Source organism: Papaver somniferum, chromosome 5, assembly GCF_003573695.1.
Source record: "Papaver somniferum cultivar HN1 chromosome 5, ASM357369v1, whole genome shotgun sequence".
Lineage (NCBI taxonomy): Eukaryota > Viridiplantae > Streptophyta > Magnoliopsida > Ranunculales > Papaveraceae > Papaver > Papaver somniferum.
The window spans coordinates 139,506,274-139,530,419 of NC_039362.1; the positions used below are offsets into that span (position 1 = coordinate 139,506,274).

Here is a 24,146-nt window from a genome sequence, read left to right on the forward strand (position 1 = left end):
TAGTCAATCAAATAAATCGAAAACTAATAATAAACCGCAACCAACGGTACTAATAGAGCTTTTCAATCCCAAAGAAGTCTTTAAACCGAGAGGCCGTAAGAGATTTTGCCTGATTAGGTTACTTTCCTCTCCGAATAGGCGGCTCCACCAGTAACAACACAACTAGGTAGTTTTGCTGGCTCTGAGGATTAGTTTGCTCGAAATTCAAACTTTGACATTTATAGACCAAGGAAGTTTGTATTCCAAAACCAAAAATATTCTCAAGATATGCAATATATTTCCAAATTCGGTTTCCATAATTCCTGGAAATGCTTTGTCCAAATAATAACCGAAATCTCTTAGAAAATCTCCAACTAGTAAATGCACATTATTAATTTTCATTTTCCAAAAATAAAATTAAAAACCTTAATTAAAAGATTCTCAATTTATTTTCGATCCGGGATTTTCCTTTAGCTATTAAGGAATATCTCTGAACAATAAAAGATAAGCGTTATTGCACATGTTCAAAGTATGTCGACATCTTAACTTAGTAAATCATATTTCGTATTTACTATCTTGGAATCGATTTGCCACACTTCCAAACAAGTTTAGAATTGGTTCATCTGACTTCTAAGAGCTATGTGATTGATCAAGAACACTCAATCACCAAACATGGGTTTCACGGTTCTACCAAAACAAGTTTTGGTTCTACCAAAACAAGTTTTGGTTCTACCTCCATGTGGGTACTGGAATTAGTCACACTAGCTTTCCAAAATTCGGTTGACTAGGTACTAGGATCGGCTCCCACATATATATGGTATCTAACTCGTATTTGTTGCACATGTCCATAGGATATGTTCTCAATATCTAAAAACGTGTTGCACATGTTAATAGGATCGGTTCCTAATATCTAGAAACTTGATGCATCTCTTACAAGGATCGATTCCCCTCTTGTGATCGGTTGCACCTATTACTAGGATCGATTTCCCTTTGCCTAGAGTTGGTCATACCAATTACAATAAATCGATAATACCATCTCAGGTGATTACTTAAGATCAGTTTCACTAATAAAAGTCATACCAATACAAAAGTCAGGCCTTGTGAATAGTTTTACCAAGAACATAAGCAAGTCATGAGCGGTTAAACTAATCACTCATATTGGTAGTTCAAAAGATATGCAATGAATAACAATACCAATAAGCATAGAGATTTCCCTTTCGATTCACGAAACAAGTTCATGAATTTACTTCCTTTAAACGAATGTAAAACATTGTTTCTTATGATGAAATCTTTACCTCATACCCATACATAGTCACAATAACATTCAAACGATTATGTCGATGTCTTATATACGAAGTTCAAAAGATAAGCGTTATACATCGTATTGTATTCCTTAATACTACGTATAACTAGAGTATAATCATTCATGATTCGCGGTTATGTTTACAATATGCACGATTTGAAAGATACGTTAGGGAATGAAACAGTTGAAGTCAAATATTATTAACCTCAAGTGGAAGGATGATGTTGTCGTTGTAGCTCCTTACTTCTTCACTTCTTCAAGTCTTCACGTAATACTTGTAATGTCTCATATCCTAATACTTTCAAGATAACCTATACGAAGTTGACTCTAGTACATAATCAAGCGACTCTTTAAATGAGTTTTGGTTCACTAAAATATGACAACCAAGCTTGACTTACCAACGCTTGGTGGGTTCAACCGAGCTACGCTCTAACAGACATTATATTACATCGTAATAAACTTTACCTTAAACAATTCTGTCATGTTTATATGGATAACAAAACTAAGCTTACGCACTACATAGATAACCAGTTTCTGCAGGCCAAATATGTGCCACAATATATAGTTGTTCTCGTAGCCGAAGAAAAGAGAAATACTCCTCTATAATGCTTGATCTTAGATTGGAATCCATAATATATTTTTTGGGTACAATTTTCAAACCATTACTTATCTAGAAAAACATTTTGAATGTCTATTCCACTGACTTAGGGAAATTCCTATGAAATGAACAAATCCATGATTTAATCATTTTTCTCCCACTATGGAATCAACAAACATGAAAAACGAGAAAACAACCCAAAAAATTTATTGGTTTGTTGAGTGTGGACGAAGAAGAGACACACGTTTGATTTAGAACCGCGCGAACGAAGTCCAGCCGTTGGCGGATAAAGAATAACCACGTGGATTGAAACAAAATGCCAGCGGTTGTAGTTTATCCGCTAGCGCGTAATCTTCAAACGCCAACGACTACATCTGAACGTCTAACAACTCTCGTCATCTAAAGGCTACAAATTTTAAACCATATAAATACTCTTTATTTTAAACTCCAAATTCACATATTCCACACCTCTATACATCACTCACTCAAAAATCATATTCAAGAATGCCTCCCAGAGTTCGTGGTTCTAGATTCACTCTAAAAGAGGATTTAAGTATTTGTAGAGACTATGTTACTGAAACAAATGATAACATCAATAAAGATGAAGCCGCGTCGAAGATAACATTTTGAGAGTTTTTTTTTAGAAAGTTCGATTGCAAAAACAGGGAACTAGTTTAACCGTGAGGCCGCTGGATTGTCGCATCGTTTTAGTGTAATTAGTCGGAATGTATCGGGATTCCCAGGTCTACTAGTGCACCATCACACAAATAAATTGAATGTTGAATCTGTAGATGAAGTGGAACCGAGAACACTAGCGGAGTGGGAAGCATCTCACGACAAACCTTTCGCTTTTCCAAGCTTGTTTCAACATTCTTAGGCAGATGAACAAATTCAACCCCTTCGGCATCTTTGGAATTCCAGAAGGCGGCTATTAAATGAGGATGTCAATTGAAGGCGCAGTAGTAGTTTCTTTAATCTAATGTATTTTCTTTAATCTGATGTAATTTGGTTAGTCCAATGTAGTATGTTTTTATTACAAGAAAGTTTTAAATTAGTTGATATTGATGGTGCAAAGGCGAAGAATTTTGGTTTGATTACATAAAATATAACTAAAAAAAAAGCCGTACGGTTTTACTTTGACCGCCAAAGGCTATATTTCTATCGGCTCTATTCTTACCCTATAAAATCAACTCTTCCTATCTTCAGATTCACATCTTCTTCTTTCTTTGTAAAATTTCTGCTAGAATACGTGGTCCAAAATTTACTCAAGAGGAGGATTTAGGTATATGCAAAGCCTACGTTTTTCATAAGGAAGAATAAAATGTTATGCGCGATCAAGACATGTCAGACGCATCTTTTTGGCAGAACATTTTCACAATGTTCGTCTCACAAACAGGGCCAGAAACCCGAAAACCGAGATGCTTGTGGTATTTATCTTCGTTTTCATTCAATTAATCGTGCTGTCACGAAATTCTTTGATCGTGTAAGGGAAATTGATAGAGAAGAATTTGTCGGTGTAACTGGAGCTGAATTGATCCAAATAACTCTAGATAATTGGGAGGAAGCTCACGACAAACCTTTTCTTTACGAAGCTTGTTTTAACATACTTGAAAATGGTCTATCTCAATCATATCTTCACCACATCATAAGGGCTTTCCCCGTCTTTACTATGGAAGAAAATATTACTCTTGTTCGATGTTGGATACATCGTATAACAAGAAATATGAACAATGACCATTTCTGGGAATGACTGTTGCAAAGGTTTGTGGCATTGCGAAATGAATATATAAGAAACATCAAGAGCCTAGAATTAAGATTTTCATTCATCACTAATGAAGTCAAATATTATACAGAAGTTTTATGGATGGTTCACAGCAATAATTCTGGATTATCCGACGAAAAACTGATGAGTATATCTTAATACCTTTGTGATCAACGATAATATCTTAACTAACTTGTTGTATATCTGTTTTTTAGAAAACCATCGCTCAGACCAAGATTACTGAAGAAAACGAAAAAGAGTTAAAGCATTTTGAATACTATGAACTCTATAAAAATAATGTCGCTGGTTTTGATGTTGTTTGATGATATTGTTGTCGTTATTATATATGCAAGTTTAAATGTGATAAATATCGCTTAATATGAAATACAAATCTATTTTAAGATCTAAATATTTTCATTGATTAATGTTACTGCCAGTTCTTTACAAGACGTAAATTTAGACAATAATAAGAAGTAAACTAATAACTTCAATAAAAATCAAGTACAATCTTTGGCCTCCTGTTTATCTTCATTTGACATATCTTCCATTCAACGCGCTCCTGAACTGTTCCCCCTTAATTTGTTTCCGTATTTTATGTTGTTAACTTTCAAAACTGGAGCTTTTCTCTGCCTATTAGCGGAACATTTTCTTGGAGCCACTTCTAAAACTTGCACTTTCCTTTTACAATTTTCAATCTTTCTAAAACTTCAACATATCATAGAAACATTAGCTTCAAGTTTTCTCTCGCAAAAAAGTGTTATCGCCTTTCCAGACATTTCATCTAAAAATTTGAAATAGATTAGAAGACAAAATTCAAGAAAATTGAATTTTGGCATGAGTAGGTTGTTTGAAGGTGGTGGTAACTTATAGTGGTAAAAATATGACCGTTTTTTTATTTTTGAAAAAATAGCCATTGGCGGACGAACATAACCTGCCGGCAGATTTCCTTGAACCGCCAGTGGTTTTACAGCATCCACGCGGTTGATTATATCCGCCTATTACTTTTACCATAGTGCAAAATATCATTTGATCATCACCTGGCTGAACAGATTTTCTAGGTTTGCTGAATCCGATAGGAAATGCCCTTGGAAAACTGAATGGCATGTCTCAAAACAAAAACAAAATTGACGGGTAGAAGTTTTGGGATTTCTCCTCTCGGAGGGTTGTGGGGCTGTTGAACAAAACAGGTCCTTAGTTTCATAGCGGGAAAGTGGAACGAAAGAAAAAAGAAAAACGTCTCGACCTTTTCAAGACCCTAGAACCCTAAAACTTCCGAAGTTCTTTTTCGTCAACAACAAAATCCCCAAATTGAAGAAATTGTATGAAAACCAGTGTTAAGTCAGTTGACCGTGCAAAGCCGGATTATCTTCCACCACCATAGATTCAACAAAGAAGTACAGTACAGCTCTACAGGTAAATCTCACACTTCTTAAACCCTAATTATTCAATCGTTTAAGCCAATTTTGATTGATTAAATGCTTATGATCTAAGGTTAGGGTTTAATTGAAGAGCTTTATAGCAGTAAATCAAGTGAGGTTAAAGATTAATGTCAGAATATCCGACATTGGATAAGCCTTTACCATTCTATTTCTTAGTACATATGTTCTATTTTATGATTTCAATTTGAAGGAATTAAGCTTTCGTTGTTCAGGAGGAATTTGCATAGACCCGGTGATGGCTTTCGCTGCTTGTCCTATTTGTGATGTTATAGTGCCTTCAACTGAGCTTGAAAGGTATTCTCATATGTATTTTTGTTATATTTGGCTTTCTTATAAGTTTTGGACCTTTTGGTACTGAATTCGAAAGCTGCATTATTCTGATGTTGTGACCAAATGAATACAGGCACGCAAACAATCATTTTGAGGAAGAGGAACTTGCAAAGGACATGAAGTTGTCTCAACAAATTGCGAGGGACATGGAGTTGGCTCAACAAATTGCCCTTAGACCAACTAGTCCTCGAAAAAACACAGTATGTTTAAGTTATTTGCTGTCTACGTCTTTGTTACTGATACATAAAACTGATAAACCCTAAAGACTGAAGAAATGGAGAGGAACCTTAAATGGAAATTATACATCGAAGAGTGCAGATAGATACCCTGGTGTTTGATATCTGTTTGTATGTGGTTTCCAAGTCATATCAATGCATGCCACACATGTAGTATCTGAAAACCGAAACAAATGGTTTCAAATTGCACCTTTGTTGTTTGTTATATTATGTGTGCAGGTGAGTGTTCTAACTTTGCTTCTTAAAAACCCGTCTGCAGGGTAATTGGATATGTAGTACCAGTTCTTTTCAATCTGATTTTGGAGATAATTCAGAACCCAGTACCTCAAGATGTAATAGTAAGATGAATGATGATGCAGAGGTATCTATTCCAGAGAAAATTTCCTGTTTAGTTAATTTACAGCTTAGAAGCTTTTACTATAAAGTTGAAAGGAGTCTCATGGCTTTGTTGAGAAGATGTTTAGAATTGGAAAGAGAAAATTCGACTTGTATTTTATCAAGCTATATAGATCATTTCCAGTCTGTTGAATCAGAAGATCGAGGGTGGGGTTGTGGATGGCGTAACATCCAAATGCTTTCCTCACATTTGTTAATGCAAAGCCAAGAAGCCAAGGAAGTATTGTTTGGCGGGTCAGGATTTGTTCCTGATATCGCGTCACTCCAAAGATGGCTTGAAATTGCTTGGCAGAGAGGTTTTGACATAGATGGCTCAAATTCATTGAAAAATGAAGTTTATGGCACGAACAAATGGATTGGAACAACTGAATGTGCAGCACTGTTTCGCTCTTTCAGGCTTCGGGCCAGAATAGTAGATTTTGGTAGTAAGGAACTTGAATCATTATATTGTGGTGGTAATAGAGGGGCGGAGCATGTTGAGATGAATAGTGAAGCGAAAAGAAAAGTAGAGCAAGTTTATGGACCAATGGACAATTTTTTACAAGGAAGGAATCTCAGAAGGCAGCAACAACAACCTATAACTACCGGCCCCGACTCTCAAACTAGGGATAGTCCTTCTACCTCCACCAGTGGATATAGCAATGGATTTAACGGAAGCGCTAAGTCAAATAAATATGGTGTGAAGAACATCAAGGGTCACGACGTTTTGGTCGATTGGGTCTGGAACTATTTTGCCGACGAGGGGTTCAGCAGGTTGGGCAATCACCAACGTGTTACTATTAGTAAAAAAACGTGAGTTAAAATTTATCTTGTTTTAATCAGCTGGTATCTTGCAAATTTAGTACAACTTAATGTGGAAATTGAATGATTATCATCATTGGAATTAAGTCTTTAAATGTCGGTGTAAAGTTTGAGGATGAGTATATTGTTAATTATGGTTCACATTTTTTAAGCAGGCCTTTATACTTTCAGCATCAGGGTCATTCGAGAACCATCGTCGGGATACAACGCAAGCAGCCACAAGATGGGTCGAAACAGTGCACCCTCTTAATTTTAGACCCTGGCCATGTAAGTTCTTTAGTTAATTGAGTATTTAGGTTGGATTCTCTTTTATTCTTGAAAGGGTTTCTTAAACCTTTGGCTTACCAACTACTTGTTCTCATTTCTGCTTTATCCATTTGATCATGTTGTCCAAAGACTAGTAACACTGCCAATTATTTCAACTTGTTTTCAGCCAAACATATATTTGGTTTAATCGAGACAATTGTTAGGTTGCTTAACTAATAAATCAAATCCATCAATCTCTTCAGAATGTTCTGTTTCGCCCCTACCTTTCAGATTACTTATGGTCCGTCATCTATATGTCCTGGCACGTACAGAAAACAAAAGCTCTGGAGTGGTCTCTTAAACAAAATTTTGGGTGGCAAAAGCTTATCAAAAGAGGGGTCCACACTCTTAAGAAGCCACAATATCAGGTTATATTTCATCTCATAAGTTTTTAACTTATACCGTCGTTTGATAGTAGAAAATCAAGTTCATTTTTTCTTTTTCTTTTTGGTTGCAGTTGTGTTATATTGATCAGTGGATTGCAAATGAGAAAGAAACAGAACAAATGAAAACTATAGATAGCATCTTCTTTGAGGCTTAGTAAGTTTTAGAACTGTAAGTAACCCTAATTCTTTATAATAACCCTCTAATGCCTCTAACAGATCTCGGGTCTGTCACAAATTCTGGATATGTATTCTTCAGCTTGAAGTAGTTGCTCTTCAAAGCTGAGACTCTCTATTTTGTTGCACTAAACTCCATCTTTCATAAGAGTAACATTGTAGGCAGAGACATTAGTACTTGGGGTTGAACTGCAACATTCGGCAATGCAATATGCAAGGTCATTCTCCGGGCTTGACTCTCACTTCTTAGTGTAGGAGTAAACTTCCATCGCATTCTATCAACATTAAATTGCAGCACAATCTCCCTTGTAGGAGCAGTTCCATTTTGAGCATGTCTAGCAACTTTTCCTTTTAAAGTTTCAAATCTTTGTACAGTTCCTCCGTACCCGGTTGCTTGACAAATCCTTCTGTATAAAGGAACAACAACATAAGTAGCACCCACCACCATTGCACTCACATGTAGAGATAAAGCTATAACAGTTTTTTATGATTTCTTTTCTCTAGTAATATTACTAGATCTTGGATTAAACCCTTTGTAAGACATGAAATTCCGAAATTGAGGATCAAAATTGGCTCTACTACTACTACCACTGTAACTTGATACAAACGCCTTTGTAATCCGTTCTGTTTGAATGGAGGAATGTTGTAAGTTCTTCAGTGAATCTAAATCATCAGATCCATGTGTTTCGAAAATCTTGACAACATTTTGCTCATGGGAATTGGACGGTGAGCCTGATTCAAAATCTACCTCGTGACTCGGAAAGAATGTATCGGAAAATACCCGTCATGTGACCCAAAATATACTTGTATGTCCTACAACACCGGAAAGAATGTATCGGAAAATACCCGTCATTTGACCCAAAATATACTTATATGTCCTACAACACCGCCCAAAATCTATCTGAAATGATTTTTTTTCTTTTTGATCTGATTTACCTGGATCTGATTGAAATCACATGACTCATCTGGATCTGACTCAATGCATTTTTTTTAGCCAAATCTGACTCAAACCATGTGAGTTAGTGGCGATGTTTTACTTCCTGACTCAAACGGGTCCGAATCAGGAGTTATGTCTAGTTGAAATCGCGAGACAGATCTATTCAAACTAAAAAAATAAACAGTCTTACGTCTGACTCACATCGAGTCAGATTCAGACGACGAGTCGGCAAAAAACCAATACCCTGTAAGTTTGGGACTTTAGATGTGTCATGTAACCTCGTGAGTCAGATTCAGATGCGAGTCAGCAAAAAAACCAATACCATGTAAGTTTGGGACTCTAGATGAACTATGATTTTGGGCATACTGAAATCTTATTAGGCATACTGAATAAAGACAAAAAAGGATGTGAAATAACAAAATCAGAAATCCCCTTAACCAATTTTTTTTTAATGGCCAATCTATCCTTTACGTTTAGTGTTAGTAATCTGGATTAGTGATTAAAATTTTTGTTTAGTAATTAAGATAACTTTCAGAATTATAAAGGTTTGTTTAGATGAAAAAATTTGGGGAAAAAAAATCAAAGTTTTTATTGAGAAGGAGAGACGGAGAAGGAGAAAGTGAGAAAAATTTTCTTCTTGATTCAATGGAGGATGAGGAGGGTCATTCTTCATCTAAAAAACCTAGGAAAATACATATCAACTACAACAATGATCCAGAAATGGCTGATTTCTTAGATTATGAGAATGATTTTACACAAACTCAAACTCAAACTCAAGATGATGATTTTTATGAGCCAAATCCAGATGATGAATACATAGATGAGGAACCCAATGCTTCTAACACGCATGTACACTTCTATTTTATGTTTAATGTCACTTTTGTAGCTTGAAATCATCAACAGTTGTATTTTTCATCATGGTTCGGCGAACCATGACTATGTTCGGCTTAAAAATATAAGCCGAACCCACTAAATTGACGAACAGTTCGGATAGCTGAATTTGTTAACGTTATACGCCGAACCTTCATTTTCCAACTTCCAACCTATTTGCAAGATCCTAGTTCGTCTTATAAAATCTAATAACAAGCCGAACTTATTCCTGAGAGTTAGGTTCGGTTTTCACTCTAAATATCGTATCAGCCGAACTATATATTTTTCCAAGTACGTCTCATATTCAAAAAATCACATCATCCGAACATGATACTGATTTTCCATGAAACACTTAAATTCATACACATTTAGGGGTTAGGCTTTTTATTACATATGTTTTCTATTGTGCAGCCTTTTCATAGGATGAACCAAACAAAAAAAGTGGAAATTACTAAAAGTGTTAAGAAAATGAAGTCTAATGATGGAGAATACCAAGGTCCACATTAAACTCATTAAAATCAATTAGATCTTATCTTCAACTTCAAGAGAATGAAAAGACAAATACAACGCAAAAAGAATGAGGTCATTCCGACATCGGACGAAAAAGTTATGGCCAAAACAAGATCGAAAAACTTGAGTGTGTAAAGAGAAGGTTCGGCTGATAACTCAACAACACGAGCTAGCCGAACCTAGAACCTGCAAATAAATATTTTCGAAGTGTTTACAGAGAGAGGTTCGGCTTGAAAGTGATCTAATCGAGTCAGCCGAACCTGACAACCACCTGGGGTAAATTTCACTTCTCAGGTTCGGTCGGGAAGGTTTGCAAGGTATTAGCCGAACCTGACACTGTTCTGGGACATATTCAATACACATTTTGGGGTTCGGATAAAAATTGACATTTAAGGTTTAGCCGAACTGTTCATAGACACTTTCAGGGTGAAATTTCAAGAACAGATCGACTCAAAACCCAACTCAATTATCAGCCGAACCCGCTACTGTAACCGTCAAAAACTCTAAATTTTTAGTAATTTAACCCATTTAATCCATGAAAAGCAACAAATAAAATATTGGGTTTGTAGGGAATACCTTCTTATCCTCATTTCAGTATTTGGAGCTTCAAATGGTTGAATTTTCGATTCAATTATAGTTTTTACACCTTCATCTTCAATTGGTTCTTCTTTTTTAATTCATGGATTGGAAGAGGATTTAGAACACCTGATGTTTGCTTTTTTCTTTATACGATCCATTATATAGTTCAATTTAACCGATGATCGAATTTTCACGAATAGATAATTAATTACAGTGATGAAAAAAAAACCTGAGAGAAAAGGAAGGTGGTTTGGCTGGAGGAAGAAGAAGAGATGTTTACGATAGTTTATTTTCTGATTTTAGGTTAAAGGGTATATAGGTAATTGAACTACCCAATAAACACCCCTTATAAGGTCACCTAAGATGGGAAAACTATTTTGTATGCCTTGAAAGTTTTTGGTATGCCTAAAATCATAGTTCTTCTGGATGTGACATGTAACCCAAAGTCTCACGACCTAATATCTTTTGAAAGGCCCAGAATAAGGAAAACACCTTAGATTATATATGAACTATAATTTTGGGCATACCAAAATCTTCCAAGGCATACTGAATGAAGACAAAAAAGGTTGTGAAATAGCAAAATCAGATAACCCCTTAACCCAATTTTTTTTAATGGCAAATCTGCCCTTTACGTATTAGTGTTAATAATCTTGATTAGTGATTAAATATTTTGTTTAGGGATTAAAATAATTTTCAGAATTATAAGAGTTGTTTAGATGAAAAATTTGAGGAAAAAAAAATCAAAGTTTTGGTTTGGTTAAGAAGGAGAGAAAGAGAAGGAGAAAGTGAGAAAATTCTAATTCTTGATTCAATGGAGGATGAGGAGGGTCATCATTCATCTAAAAAACCTAGGAAAATACATATCAACTACAACAATGATCCAGAAATGGCTGATTTCTTAGATTATGAGAATGATTTTACACCCACTCAAACTCAAGCTCAAACTCAAACTCAAACTCAAGATGATGATTTTTATGAGCCAAATCCTGATGATGAAGACATTGATGAGGAACCCAATGCTTCTAATACACATGTACACTTATATCATATACTTAATCTCACTTTTATATCTCTCAATTATCAAAAGTTAGGTTTTTTGAATCATGGTTCGGCGAAACAGGTTGAGGTTCGGCTCACATCTATGAGCCGAATCTACCAATTGATGAACGGTTCGGCTTACTGAATCTGTTTACTGCATGCGCCGAACCTATAATTTCCAATTCCAACCCTTTTGCTAGACACTAGTTCGGCTTATATGAAAGTTTCATAGTAAGTCGAACAACATCCTGAATAGCCCGGAATAGAATCATTACTAATTCGGCTTACATATCCAAAATCGTATGTGCCGAACATAATTTTTTAATTTCTGGGTTGAAATATTGTTACTGGTTCGGCACATATGGAGAATATCGTATCAGCCGAAACCTCTTATGTTCAAGGTTCGGCACATAATATGATTATCGTCTGAGCCGAACATGAATTTGTTAATTTTTGGGTTAAAATATTGTTCGTGGTTCGGCACATATAGAGGATATCGTATAAGCCGAAACCTGTAAATGTTTATAGTTCGGCACATAATGTGATTATCGAATGCGCCGAACCTTGTTATTATATTCCCTTTCTAGTGTTTAACCTTGTGATATTCTTTGTAGATCGTGCTTGGACCCATGGAAAATCAACCTGATCCAGTAGACATAATTCACGAGGATACCAAGGATCACTAAAACATGAAATCGAGGAACATCAACCTGATCGTGCTTGAGGAACACCAATACTGGGTTACACCAATAATGATTTTTAAGGCTCGGCTTATAACTCAAATTATAGAAAAAGCCGAACCTGAAGGACAAATGATTCGGCGCGTAACTAACATTAGAGGATAAGTCGAACTCTATAAATTCGGCGCATAACTGTTAAGCTATTCATTAAAACATGAAATTTAAGGTGTCCATAACCCAATCCCAGCACCATTAAAAAAAAAGTTCAGCACCTAAAAGCAAAGGTATTTGCAACACCATAAAAGTGTACTTAAAACTTAAGAAAAAGTGTACCATAAAAGTGTACCATAAAAGTGTACATAAAAGGGCATTTAACCACGACCCCTCTTCTTAGTTGCACGACCACCTCTTCTTCCACCTTGGTCTTCATCTTCCGACGCATCATTACCGGGTTGGACGGTAGCACCACCTTGGCTTGTACCTTCACCAACTTGTCGAGACCTCTTAGTGGTAGGCCTTTGTTCGGGTTCCTCGGGTCCTTGTCCTTTGTTGATGATTGCATCCCACTTGTTGATGAGGTATTTTTGTTCTTCCACGGTCATTGGTGTTTTGCAACCAAGTTTGGACTTTATTTTTTTCAACATCTCCCTACCCGCGACACCTATTTTTTCATTTTTCAACAACTTATAACCATGAGGTTGAAGACATTTTTACCATAACTAATATATGAAAATAGTATAAAGTGAAGTCATTTTTACCATAATCTTGAAAGCTTTGACTACATCTTCGGAAGTAGACTTGTTGGTGATCTTGATTGGCTTCGCCTTCCCCAAATCAGCTATCTTTTGCCTTTTCTTATTGATAATGAAGGGATGAGAAATTTGGTTATTCCAATCCATATAGCCCGGATCCTCTTCACATGGATCATCAAGTAAAGGTGTTAACTTGGACGCATCTAATGTGTGATTGTCTAAATTATTCCAAAACTCAACGGTGGGATCAGGATCATACTTTGGTTCCCAAGATGAAGTGGTGCTTTTAGTTCCCTTACCACTCTTTGGTAACAACCTGAATTTCTCGTCAAACAAAGGAACCTTTTGGACGCATCCTAATTGACGGAGTAATCGCCTAGGATCGTATATAACATAACCACCGGGATACCACAATGGCCCATGATACATACCTACCGGCATATCCTCATCTTTAACAACTTCATCTTCTTCATCTTCCTTCTCATATGGTTGAAAAGTGACATCATCAACACCAAGACGGTCTAACGTCTCTCTCAAACTTGCCACCAACTTATTTTTGTTCCTTTTCTTGGAGTCCTCGTACGCGTACCGTGCTGCAGTTGGCTCTGTATCAATATAATCGACATCATTCTCAAATACTTTGGACAAGTTCAAAATTGGGAAATGGTCATATATCCACACCTACATCCAAATAACCACATTAAAAAATCAAAGGAATTGAATTGATAGAAACAAGTTTTACTTGGAAACATCAAAGTAAGAATAAAGTTTGCAAACTCAGAGAACTGTTCGGCTTATATGGATCAAGTATTATAAGCCGAACCAAGTAAGTAAAAACTTCGGCTTAAAAGATTTTATGGTTATAAGCCGAACCATACTCTGAACTCCCAAAAGTTACCTGAAGCAAAGTGAAGTTCCCTCCGATGTTTGTACTTGTCAACCTAGACGCGGTGGCAAGTTGGTCCAGCAGGTAAGCGAGCGTAGCCGTTCCCCAAGAAAACTTGTTACAAGTTTCAAGATTCTTTTCCAATTGGATATAATTAGCATTTACCTTGTTTCCGGTAGTGTCGGGAAAGATGTCTCTACCAAGAGTATAAAGCAAGTAGGCAGTTCCGGTTTGCTTCACTTTGACGGGATCCATTATCAACAAACCTTGTGTGACTCTTTCCTTTGTGTTCTCAAACTCCTTTTTCAAGTTAGTCAACTTGATCTTCTTATTCTTCTTATTTCTGCCACCTGGTATGCAAACGGTATCGATATCTTTAACTGATCGACAAAACTCCAACTCAGTTTTCTGTGAACCCCAACCAAGGCATTCCAGGTACAAATTGTATAGCTCATCCCAACTCATGTCATAAAAACTAACATCCACACTTACACCCCTTGCTTTAAGGCCTGTAATCTTACTAGCCTCATCAGGAGTGATTGCCATCTCTCCAAAAGGTAATTGAAATGTGTAAGTTTCTGGACAAAAGCGCTCGGTAAATGCAGAGGCCGACACACTATCATATTCCTTATGTCCATAATTGATGATAGGCCATAAAGCACTGCGTTGTACGTAAGCAATCACCTCAGGAACCTCTTCATCAAGACTCCATTCCGCTGCCCTCTGGTGTCTCAATACTCGGACTGCACGGTTGTGATCATGAGTCTCATAAATTTTCTTCGCCCAAGAATCGGCATAACCAATCAACACATTTCCTCCATCTTCCGGAAGACCATGAGGCAAACCATCTTATCGAGGTGTAATTACGTCATTTTCATCAGGAATGTGTAAAACAGTGATCCATCGATCATTATCGTCCTTCTTTTTCTCGGGTTCTGCCACCTTCTTACCTTTCTTGTCTTTCTTGGGTTTTCCTTGGGGTTGTGTTTCTTGATGAACTTCTTGATTATCATCAACTTCATCTATTCCTTCTTCTTGTCTTTCAATTCTTACTTGTTCAACTTCTTCTTCTAAAATTCCTCCTCTACCTCCCACTCCCAATTTTTTCTTACCTCCTCCTCTAGGATCGGGAGTTTTAGAAGTAAAAGGTGTTACCTCCATCTTCTTCCTCTTTGTAGCTGCGTTGGTCCTGACACAAGTATGAAAGTTATAAGACTAATTCGAACAACAAAGAGATTTGGAAAGCCAAAAACTTGTAAGAAAATAAGAAGGCTCGGCTTACCCGAAATAACACATATGAGCCGAATCATGTCTTGAAATTTTTATTAGCTTACACAGAGAGTGGATCGGCTCATACCACAAAACAATTATAAGCCGATCCTATATATTCGGCTCACAACCGATACCGTCGAATAAGCCGAGTCTATGATTATGAACTCAAACATGTATTAGGCGCAACATGATATCATATAAATAAGCCGATCCTATACACTTGTAAAATTTATGAAATTTTAACAATGATATTCGGCGCAACCCTAATACTATCGAATAAGCCTAATCTAGACTTATGAATTGAAACCTTTATTCGGCGCTAAACTAATACAACCATACAAGCCAATCCTAAGCACATGCAAAAATTCTGAAATTCAAACAACAATTATTCGGCACAAAATTAATACTACCATACAAGCCGATCCTACGCACATGCAAAGTTTCTGAAATTCAGAAAACATATTCGGCACAAAACTAACACAATCGAATAAGCCGATCCTAAATATAAGTCTCTGTGTCACTAAGTTCAGCTCAAAACGGATTTCAGATATACGCCGAGCCGTTCATATGCACTTTCAGGGTTCAATTTCAAGAACAGCTCGGCGCACATCTAAGATTTGTTTTGCGCCGAACCATACCATGTAACCGCCGCAGAAACATGATTTTGACGAATTAAATCGACCAAACCAATCTAAAACATCAAATACGAGATGGGTTTGTAAAACTAACCTTCTTATTCTCATTTCCGGAGTTGGTTCTTCTTCAATCTCTTCTTCCGGTTGATTTTGTGGTTGATTTTGAGTTTGTTCTTCACTCTCTAAAACTTCTTCTTCTTCAATGGGTTGTTGAGTCGATCGATTTGAACGAGATACCGGCTTACGACGACCCATTATATAGATGAGTTTAATCGTCGACTAAATCACGAATCGACGATTAAATTTCCGCGATGAAAAAAAAAGAAAGGGAAGGGTGAATGAGTTCGGCTGTGGAGAGGAAGAAGAAGAAGGTGAATGAAACTGATTTTAGGTGTAGTTGATTATAGGTTTTGTATTAGGGTTAGGGATAGATTAGTAGTAATTTAAAGGATTTAAGAGCATATAGATAATTGAACCACCCCATAGGGTACCCTTATAAGATCACCCAAGTTGGGACTAGTGCTTTGTATGCCTAAGAAGATTTTGGTATGCCCAAAATCAGGGTTCTTATATATATATAGATAGAGATCTTCTTTTCCACACGATAATATTGTACTTTGAGTCACACATGATAGTTTATTATTATCGTGAAGTATTGCCTCAATAATCATTCCTCTCGTCGTCTTCTTTTACCCCCACCCAAAACCACACAGACCGGTTATGCCTGTAAGAAGGAGATCCCCCCCTCTCTTGTCGTAAAAAAAGGTTCGTCCAAAACCCTAATTTATCCATAAATACTCGAAGAGAAAAAAAACAAGATTCTGTCTGTTTGGGCAAAATATTGGTCAGTTTATCAAAACCCTAAATTCTTTACTTGGAATTTATTTATTTTTTTGTATTTTTTAATTTAATTTTTTGATGGTTTGATTTTGTTTATTTTTGCAATTTCTTCATAGGTATTGGGATAATTTATTGGATTTTGAAGGAGATTCGGATTCGATTTCGGATTTCAGGGTAAAAGGTTAGGGTTTCTTTACGTTATCTTTGTGTGAATTTAGGGTTACTGTTTTGTTAGATAGAGTAGAATCATGGCAGATCGTACTCTTGCTACTACTCCTTCTGGAACACTTGCCCGACCTATATGGATGAAACAGGCTGAAGAAGCGAAATTGAAGAGCGAAGCTGAAAAAGCCGCTGCTGCCAAAGCTGCATTCGAAGCTACATTCAAAGACGTGGAGAAAACTGCACCGCAGGAACGTGGTGTTTCTTCCGATAGTGACGGAGAAGAAGAAGAGAATGATGAGGGGTTTAGTAGGAACAAGCCGTTGGGACCGATTGATCCTTACAAATGTACTGCTGCTGGTGCTGGAATTCAAGGTGGAGCAGCTTGTGTTGCTTCCACTTTTGTTGTGGTTACTAAAGATTCTGATGGGAGGAAAATTCCTAATGGAGGTGCTCAACTTAAAGTTAAGGTTTGCCCTGGAGTTGGTGTTGGTGGATCCGATCAGGAAGGGATTGTGAAAGATCAAAACGATGGAAGTTATACTGTTACGTATGTTGTTCCTAAACGAGGGAATTATATGGTTCATGCTGAGTGTAATGGGAGACCTATCATGGGAAGTCCATTCCCTGTCTTCTTTAGTGCTGGAGGAGGTTCTACTGGAGGGTTGCTGGGTATGCAACCTGTATCTAATAATACAGGCTCATATCCAAATATGGTTAATCAAACTATGCCCAACATGCCAAACTATTCAGGTTCTGTTTCGGGAGCCTATTCTGGATTACTTGGGATGATTCCTGGTGTTGTTCCTGGTGCTTCTGGTGGGGTGATTTTGCCTGGTGTGGGTGCATCACTGGGTGAGATGTGTAGAGATTATTTGAATGGTCGATGTTTAAAAACAGATTGCAAGTTTCTGCATCCACCACATAATATATTGATGACTGCGTTGGCTGCAACAACTAGTATGGGACAGTTAAGTCAGGTTCCGATGGCACCCTCTGCAGCTGCGATGGCTGCTGCTCAAGCTATTGTTGCTGCAAAGGCACTTGAAGCTCATGCTGCTCAAATTCAGGCACAGCAAGCTCACTTGGCGAAAGACACTCCTGGTTTGCCCTTTTTCTTTTATTTATGCAAAATTCAAGCTCTTTGCCTTTCAGTTGCTTGTGCATCTATTTGTATATATATTCCGCCTCTTCTACTTTTACTTGTAAGTATCATTAGTTTGTTTATAGGTTCAGATACCTTTTGGTGTAGTTATACATATAAAAATCAAACGGCTTAGGGATTGATTTCCTTAGTTACTTGAATGAAGCAGTATTAAAGAAAAAAGGAGGATAATACTTGTCATAAAGTTTTTACTTAAACTCACACAACACATGATCTGTTGAAACTTTTTACCTGACTACCATGATATCTGAAACATTTAGGTTGTTGATAAAATTCTAGTGAATGTACATTAGGATGGTCTTTAGGCAGTTTTGTATTCGTAAAGGTCTTCGGGATTGGATCTGGTATCTACCTGAAGTTGGTCTGTCATATTTCTTACGTTTTTTTTTTCTTTATGGGCTCAATACTATCTGAGTAAGCTCACATGTTTAGTTTACTGGCCTCCTTTAATTTTTTTGGAATAGATTATTGACTTGAGCCGCTTAGGTATATGACTATATTAAATTTCAAAATAAACCTGGCAATACAAACTTATGATCAGCTATAGAAAAGAATGTGGCTGCTGTAAAATAAACTGTTTTAATAAGAATGTGGCTGATAATGGAGTGATTGTTATGTTCTTGTACTTTGTATTGCAAAATCGCTTGTGGCACTTCCTGCTTTTGATGTTGACCAAGTCAAATAGATCAGTGGCAATAAGCTCAAATTGTTGGCCATCCCAACTAGGGAGGGTGTGCTTGCACCATTAGGACTGTATTAAACTCTTCGCACATGCATGGTTTTTCCTTGTATTACTATATCTTTACCTGTTTTAGTCTTCTGAATAAACCTTTTTTATTTATGATCAGATTCACCTGGCAAAGCGCAAAGGGCGGCTGAGGTGCTGAAGAAAACCTTACAAGTCAGCAACCTAAACCCGCAGATAACCGATGTCCAGCTGAAACAGCTTTTCAGTTATTGTGGGACTGTTGTTGATTGTAGTATCACGGAGTTGAAGCACTTAGCTTTCATTGAGTACTCAAAACCTGAAGAAGCCATTGCAGCTTTGCAGTTGAACAATATTGATGTTGGTGGACGCCCTCTTAATGTTGAAATGGCAAAGTCCCTGCCTCAGAAATCAGCTACTTTGAATACACCTATGAATCAGTCATCCCTGCCCATGGTGATGCAACAAGCAGTCGCAATGCAACAGATGCAGTTCCAGCAGGCTCTGCTCATGCAACAAACTATGAACTCGCAGCAGGCTGCCAACCGAGCTGCAACCATGAAGTCAGCAACAGACATGGCAGCTGCCAGAGCTGCTGAGATAAGTAAGAAGTTAAAAGCTGATGGAGTCGGAGTTGAACCAGAAGAAGTCCGTAAGTCCAGGTACTTTACTTTTTCCTTTGTTCTGTATAGAGACCTCGGCTGCAGTTTTTTTCTTAATCTGTATCTACTTCTAGATGCGAACTAAGAAACAGAAGAACCTGTGCGCTCGTTATCGTTTAATGATTCTCATTGAGTCAGTTGATTGAATCCATACATTTAACCTACAGATAGAATCTGTTTACATCACAGTGTTGTGTGTGGGGCCAACTAGAGATGATGCAAATGGATTTTGGACATCCATTCTCACAGTAATATTTTTCCCATGAATTCACTGTTGTTGACTGTACACTTAAGTTGGTACACATGGGTCCTAACTCTTGAACATATTGTAGCCGACTAAACATATTAGAGATAGACCCTATCAATGCAAGGAAATCCTATGATTTATATGGGTTAAACAGAAGAGGCTTGCGGCCTCAGGTTCCAGTGATAAGCAATATTTTTTAAGATAAGAATGCTTTGATAGTTACTTCAGAGGGTTATTTAATGCTTGGACTTGGCTACCCTGAATTTCTATGGTTGTTTGATAGTTAGGATGCATATGCGTGGAATTACCTATGATGTGCTTTCTTGGAATTCAAACATAGAACTGTTAAAGGGATTTTTTTCTTGTTTTACCAAGTTCGAATGTGTTAATTACAGATCTGACAATGTTGCTAATCGATTAATTATCCTTTATATGCAGGTCCCCAACCAAATCTAGACCAAGATCTAAGTCGAGGTCAAGATCTCCTGTCAAGTATCGTCGCAGCCGAAGGTCTCGCTCCATTTCACCCCTACCCCGTCATGCAAGAGATCGGAGATTCAGGTCACCACTGAGATCTCGTAATCACTATATCAGTGACCGTAGGTCACATAGAGATCCAAGGGATTACCATGACAGAATTGGAAAATGGGAAACTGATCGATCACGTGACCGTTATTCGTCTGGTTCTAGACGAAACAAGAGCAGGAGCCGGAGTCCGTTGAAAAAATCTACCAGGGGTGGTTCAGCCTCACCAAGACGCCGTCAGGAAAGTGCAAGCCCTGTCCGAAAGGAGAGATCGCGGGACCGTTATTCCTCTGCTTCTCGGAGAAACAAGAGCAAGAGCAGAAGTCCATCAAAGAAAACTGCAAGAGGTGATTCGACCTCCCCAAAACTCCGCAAGGAAAGTTTAAGCCCTACAAGGAGCCCAGCAAAAGAGTCTTCGAAGGATGGTTCAGTCTCACCGTTACAACATGAGGAAATTTCAAGTCCTGTAAGAAGTAGTGGGAGCCCACCAAATTTCTTGTCTCAGGGTGGCTTGGTATCTCCAACACCTCGTAAGGAAAGCTTAAGCCCTGTCCAAAAAGAGAGATCACGTAAGGAAAGCTTAAGCCCTGTCCAAAAAGAGAGATCACGTGACCGTCATTCTTCAAGGAGACACAGAAGCAAGAGCCGGAGTCCAACAAAAAAATCCTCACGGGGTGGTTCAGTCTCACCAAAACGACGGAGAGAGAGTGTAAGCCCTCCCCGAACAAGGAAAAGAGAATCCAGGGCAACTTCAAGGTCGCCAACACGTCACCGTGGAAGTAGGGCATCCCCAAGACATACCCGGGATAGCAACTCAGACTATAAGAGGCGCTCCAGGTCTAAATCTGCCGAGCGAGGGTCTAATTTGGATAGTAAAAAAGCTAGCAGTAGATCTGAGAAGTCAAAACACAGCAGAAGGAAACATGAGAGAACCGAAGATACTAGCAGTAGATCTGAGAAGTCAAAACACAGCAGAAGGAAACCTGAGAGCATCCAAGATGCTAGTGAGGAACTAGATTTAAATGATGGATGAGATATTGTTGAGAGGATATATTTATTTCAAGTTTGGCCATATGTTTTAAGTATCTGTAAAAGAATGCTTCTGTTTCTTCAGCATTTTGTAGGTGTATGAAAAACTTGGTGGAATGAAAGCATGGCTGCCAGAGCCGGTGCAGAGTGTGCGACACACAAGGCCCGACTCAAGGGAAAGCCACGCTCTTACTTATTATTAGGGCCTTGTTTCCAAGCCCAAACGCTTTTTACTTTATCCGTTTAGGTTTTTTTTTTTGGTCTCTCTCGGAAAAATATAAATTTACTACGACGGTTTTTTTACTCTATCCATTTGGGGCATACTAAACAAGGACAAAAATGGATTGCAGATAGTAAATTCAAAAGCCCCTTAACCAAATACTTTTTGTAATGACAAATCTGCCCAATAAGTATTATAAGAATCTGGCATTTCAGTATTAGTGCTAATTATAGTGATTTATTATTTTATTTTTTTTGATAGGGTAAAGTCGGATCCAAGCCCCTACCCAAATCCAGCCAGTTGGACTAGCCTCACTGCTAGACCTAACCCCGCCAAACCCCTCTATACAACTAATTAAATACAAACCTCTAGTATGATGGGGATGGAACCCCTGATTTCCTCCTTACTGGAGTTGATGGGATACCACTGAGCTATGCTACTGGAGTTAATGATTAGTTGTTAATAATCTTGATTAGTGAGTAATATTAATGCTTAGTGATTAAGATAATTAAGTTACAAAAGTTTGTGTTGATGATAAATTCTGGGGGGAAAAAGAAGTTAGGGTTTTTTAGAGACGGAAGTGAGGGAAAAACTTTGATTCAAGTAATCTCAATGGATGAGGAGGGACAATATTCATCTAAAAAAGCTAGGAAAATACACATCAACTATAATAATGATCAGGAAATGGCTGATTTCTTAAATTATGAGAATGATTTTACTCAAATTCAAATTCATGATGGTGATTTTTATGAGCCAAATCCAGCTGATGAATACTTCGATGAGTAACCCGATGCTGGTAATACACAAGTATATATACTTCCTGATTATGTTTAATTTTATTTTTGTAGGTTGAAATCATGTAAAAATTGTATTTTTTTCACCATAGTTCGGCGCACCAGGTTTATTTCCGGCTTACAATTATCATCAGAACCCACCTGGTTCATTACATATGATGAGTAGTTCGGCTTAATGAGATGTTTAAAATTATCGGCCGAACTTGTATATTTTAACTTCCCGTCTAATTGCTAGATCCTAGTTCGGCTTATTTGAAATTTTCATAACAAGCCGAACCTATTCCTGAGAGTTGTTCGAAAAAAGCTTGTTAATGGTTCGGCTTATGTAATGAATATCGCAAGAGCCGAACCTTCAAAAGTACTAGATTCGACTTGTTACTTAATTAGTACATATGTGTTGATAGTGGTTTTTAGCTTAGGGTAGAATTGTAAAAACTTACATCTGATGTGACGTCACTCTGTAAGGAAACGGAGCCATGAGTGTCAACCTCTTCACTGGCACATTTATTGAGCAACTCAATATTTTCTTATGAAATTTACCAAGAATGGTGCATGTAGCAACAATCCCAGGCATTCTTGCCTACACTCAATTAATATAAGTTTCTTTGAATGCTTTCTGTGCTATGTTCCCCGGATGAACCCTTAATGTTGATATGGCATGAAAATTTGTGTTCACTCGCAGCAGAGTAGCACGAATTTCCAAATATCAAAGATAAGGTCTTTGCATAAGGTATTCAATGAGAAAGCATGCTTCTGTTTGACAACGAACTTAAAAGAACTCTGTGTCAACACATAGAATTCAATCAATTATCCTGACTAATTTGCAAAAGTTAGGGTTTTGCGCCTTGCGCAGTATATCAGACCTTGCTTGTCGAAATTAAGCCTAGGCAAACTAGGTAATTAATCCGCCATGGATTAGCAGATGCAAAATCTTGCCCAGAATCAGAAAACAAGAAGTTGCAGGATAGGAGCAGCAACAAAAAGATGCGTGGCCATGCCTTAGGCCAACCGACGCCATTTGCCATTGGCCACACCCCATCCTAAACCGGCCCTATTTCCCTCGACCAATCAGGTCGCGTTAAACTCGCCACACGCACATAAGTTGTGGCTGAGACCATACTTTCCGACCCTATTTCCCATCAACCAATCAGGTCGCACTAAACCTGCCACGTGCACCAAAAGGGTGTCCACACCCATGCTTGGCCGGTGGTAGGCTTATATAGATGTGTAAATAAGATGAATAAATGGATGCCTACAGTGATACCGCAAGTGCACGGTGTTGTTGCAGTGAGTGCACAAGTACGGGTCGAATCCACAGGGACTTGGGGTGTTATGAAGTTTTCCTAGCTAAGCTAGATCTCTAAGTGTAGCAGTGGCAGTGAGCTAATGAAACAAAGGCAATGAGCCTAAGGTAGTGAAGTGACAGCAAAGAAGTAAAGGGAATCAAATAAAAACAAGAAACAGTGAAGGAAATAGGGATTTTGGGTGAAGACTAGGGATTAGATTCCACCATTTCACCTAGACAAAGTTAATCTCAGTTCAATACTGCTCTTGTCCCTTTTAAAGTTATCAATGAGCTTCTTGGCTCAACTGACTAACTAGATGGCAGTGGAGGTTCTATGCCTGCTGCTCATCAAAGGGTTGGGTTGGAAAGGAAGCTAAAGGCACTAAGATAATTCTAATCCTAGTAGTAGTTGGGGCTCTCACACTGCAACTACCCACAAAGAAGCCACTTAGGTGTTTTAACAACCTAAAGGATGTTCTAATCACAACTAAAGTGCTTTGATTAAGACTATCCTAAACATTTCAGCACAACAAGCACAATATCTAGCTTGGATTAAATTAGCAGAAGCATCATGATTTCATCTCCCCCTTAGCAAATAAACTAGAACATGATGAATTTGATGAAACAACTGAAGATTAAAAT

General features: G+C 37.7%; 2 protein-coding genes across 3 annotated transcripts; both read left to right on the top strand.

Annotated features, from left to right (window-relative positions):
- Positions 1–4,687: 4,687 nt before the first annotated feature.
- On the top strand, positions 4,688–7,932 carry LOC113277878 (zinc finger-containing ubiquitin peptidase 1-like). Its single transcript, XM_026526849.1, has 7 exons — positions 4,688–5,055; positions 5,294–5,375; positions 5,485–5,611; positions 5,907–6,835; positions 7,000–7,111; positions 7,423–7,518; positions 7,608–7,932. The coding sequence occupies exons 2-7, from the start codon at positions 5,317–5,319 to the stop codon at positions 7,689–7,691; spliced, it is 1,407 nt and encodes a 468-aa protein (XP_026382634.1). The 5' UTR covers positions 4,688–5,055; positions 5,294–5,316; the 3' UTR covers positions 7,692–7,932.
- An 8,606-nt stretch (positions 7,933–16,538) lies between these two features.
- LOC113282919 lies at positions 16,539–21,407 on the top strand. 2 transcript variants are annotated; one of them, XM_026532029.1, is made up of 4 exons: positions 16,539–16,634; positions 16,826–17,975; positions 18,885–19,404; positions 20,090–21,407. In XM_026532029.1, exons 2-4 carry the CDS (start codon positions 16,958–16,960, stop codon positions 21,207–21,209), a joined length of 2,658 nt encoding a protein of 885 aa, XP_026387814.1. In that variant the 5' UTR covers positions 16,539–16,634; positions 16,826–16,957; the 3' UTR covers positions 21,210–21,407. The 2 variants fall into 2 exon arrangements, with proteins under 2 accessions (XP_026387814.1, XP_026387813.1); XM_026532028.1 differs by having other exon boundaries at positions 16,545–16,713.
- Positions 21,408–24,146: the final 2,739 nt, after the last annotated feature.

Bases quoted from the DNA above. Each gene is read 5' to 3' on its own strand.
- LOC113277878 (XM_026526849.1), top strand. From the start codon at position 5,317: ATGGCTTTCGCTGCTTGTCCTATTTGTGATGTTATAGTGCCTTCAACT. The intron at 6,836-6,999 runs GTGAGTTAAAAT...TTTTTTAAGCAG, and splicing joins GTTACTATTAGTAAAAAAAC to GCCTTTATACTTTCAGCATC. The intron at 7,112-7,422 runs GTAAGTTCTTTA...TGGCACGTACAG, and splicing joins TAATTTTAGACCCTGGCCAT to AAAACAAAAGCTCTGGAGTG.
- LOC113282919 (XM_026532029.1), top strand. From the start codon at position 16,958: ATGGCAGATCGTACTCTTGCTACTACTCCTTCTGGAACACTTGCCCGA. The intron at 17,976-18,884 runs GTTTGCCCTTTT...ATTTATGATCAG, and splicing joins CTTGGCGAAAGACACTCCTG to ATTCACCTGGCAAAGCGCAA. The intron at 19,405-20,089 runs GTACTTTACTTT...CTTTATATGCAG, and splicing joins GAAGAAGTCCGTAAGTCCAG to GTCCCCAACCAAATCTAGAC.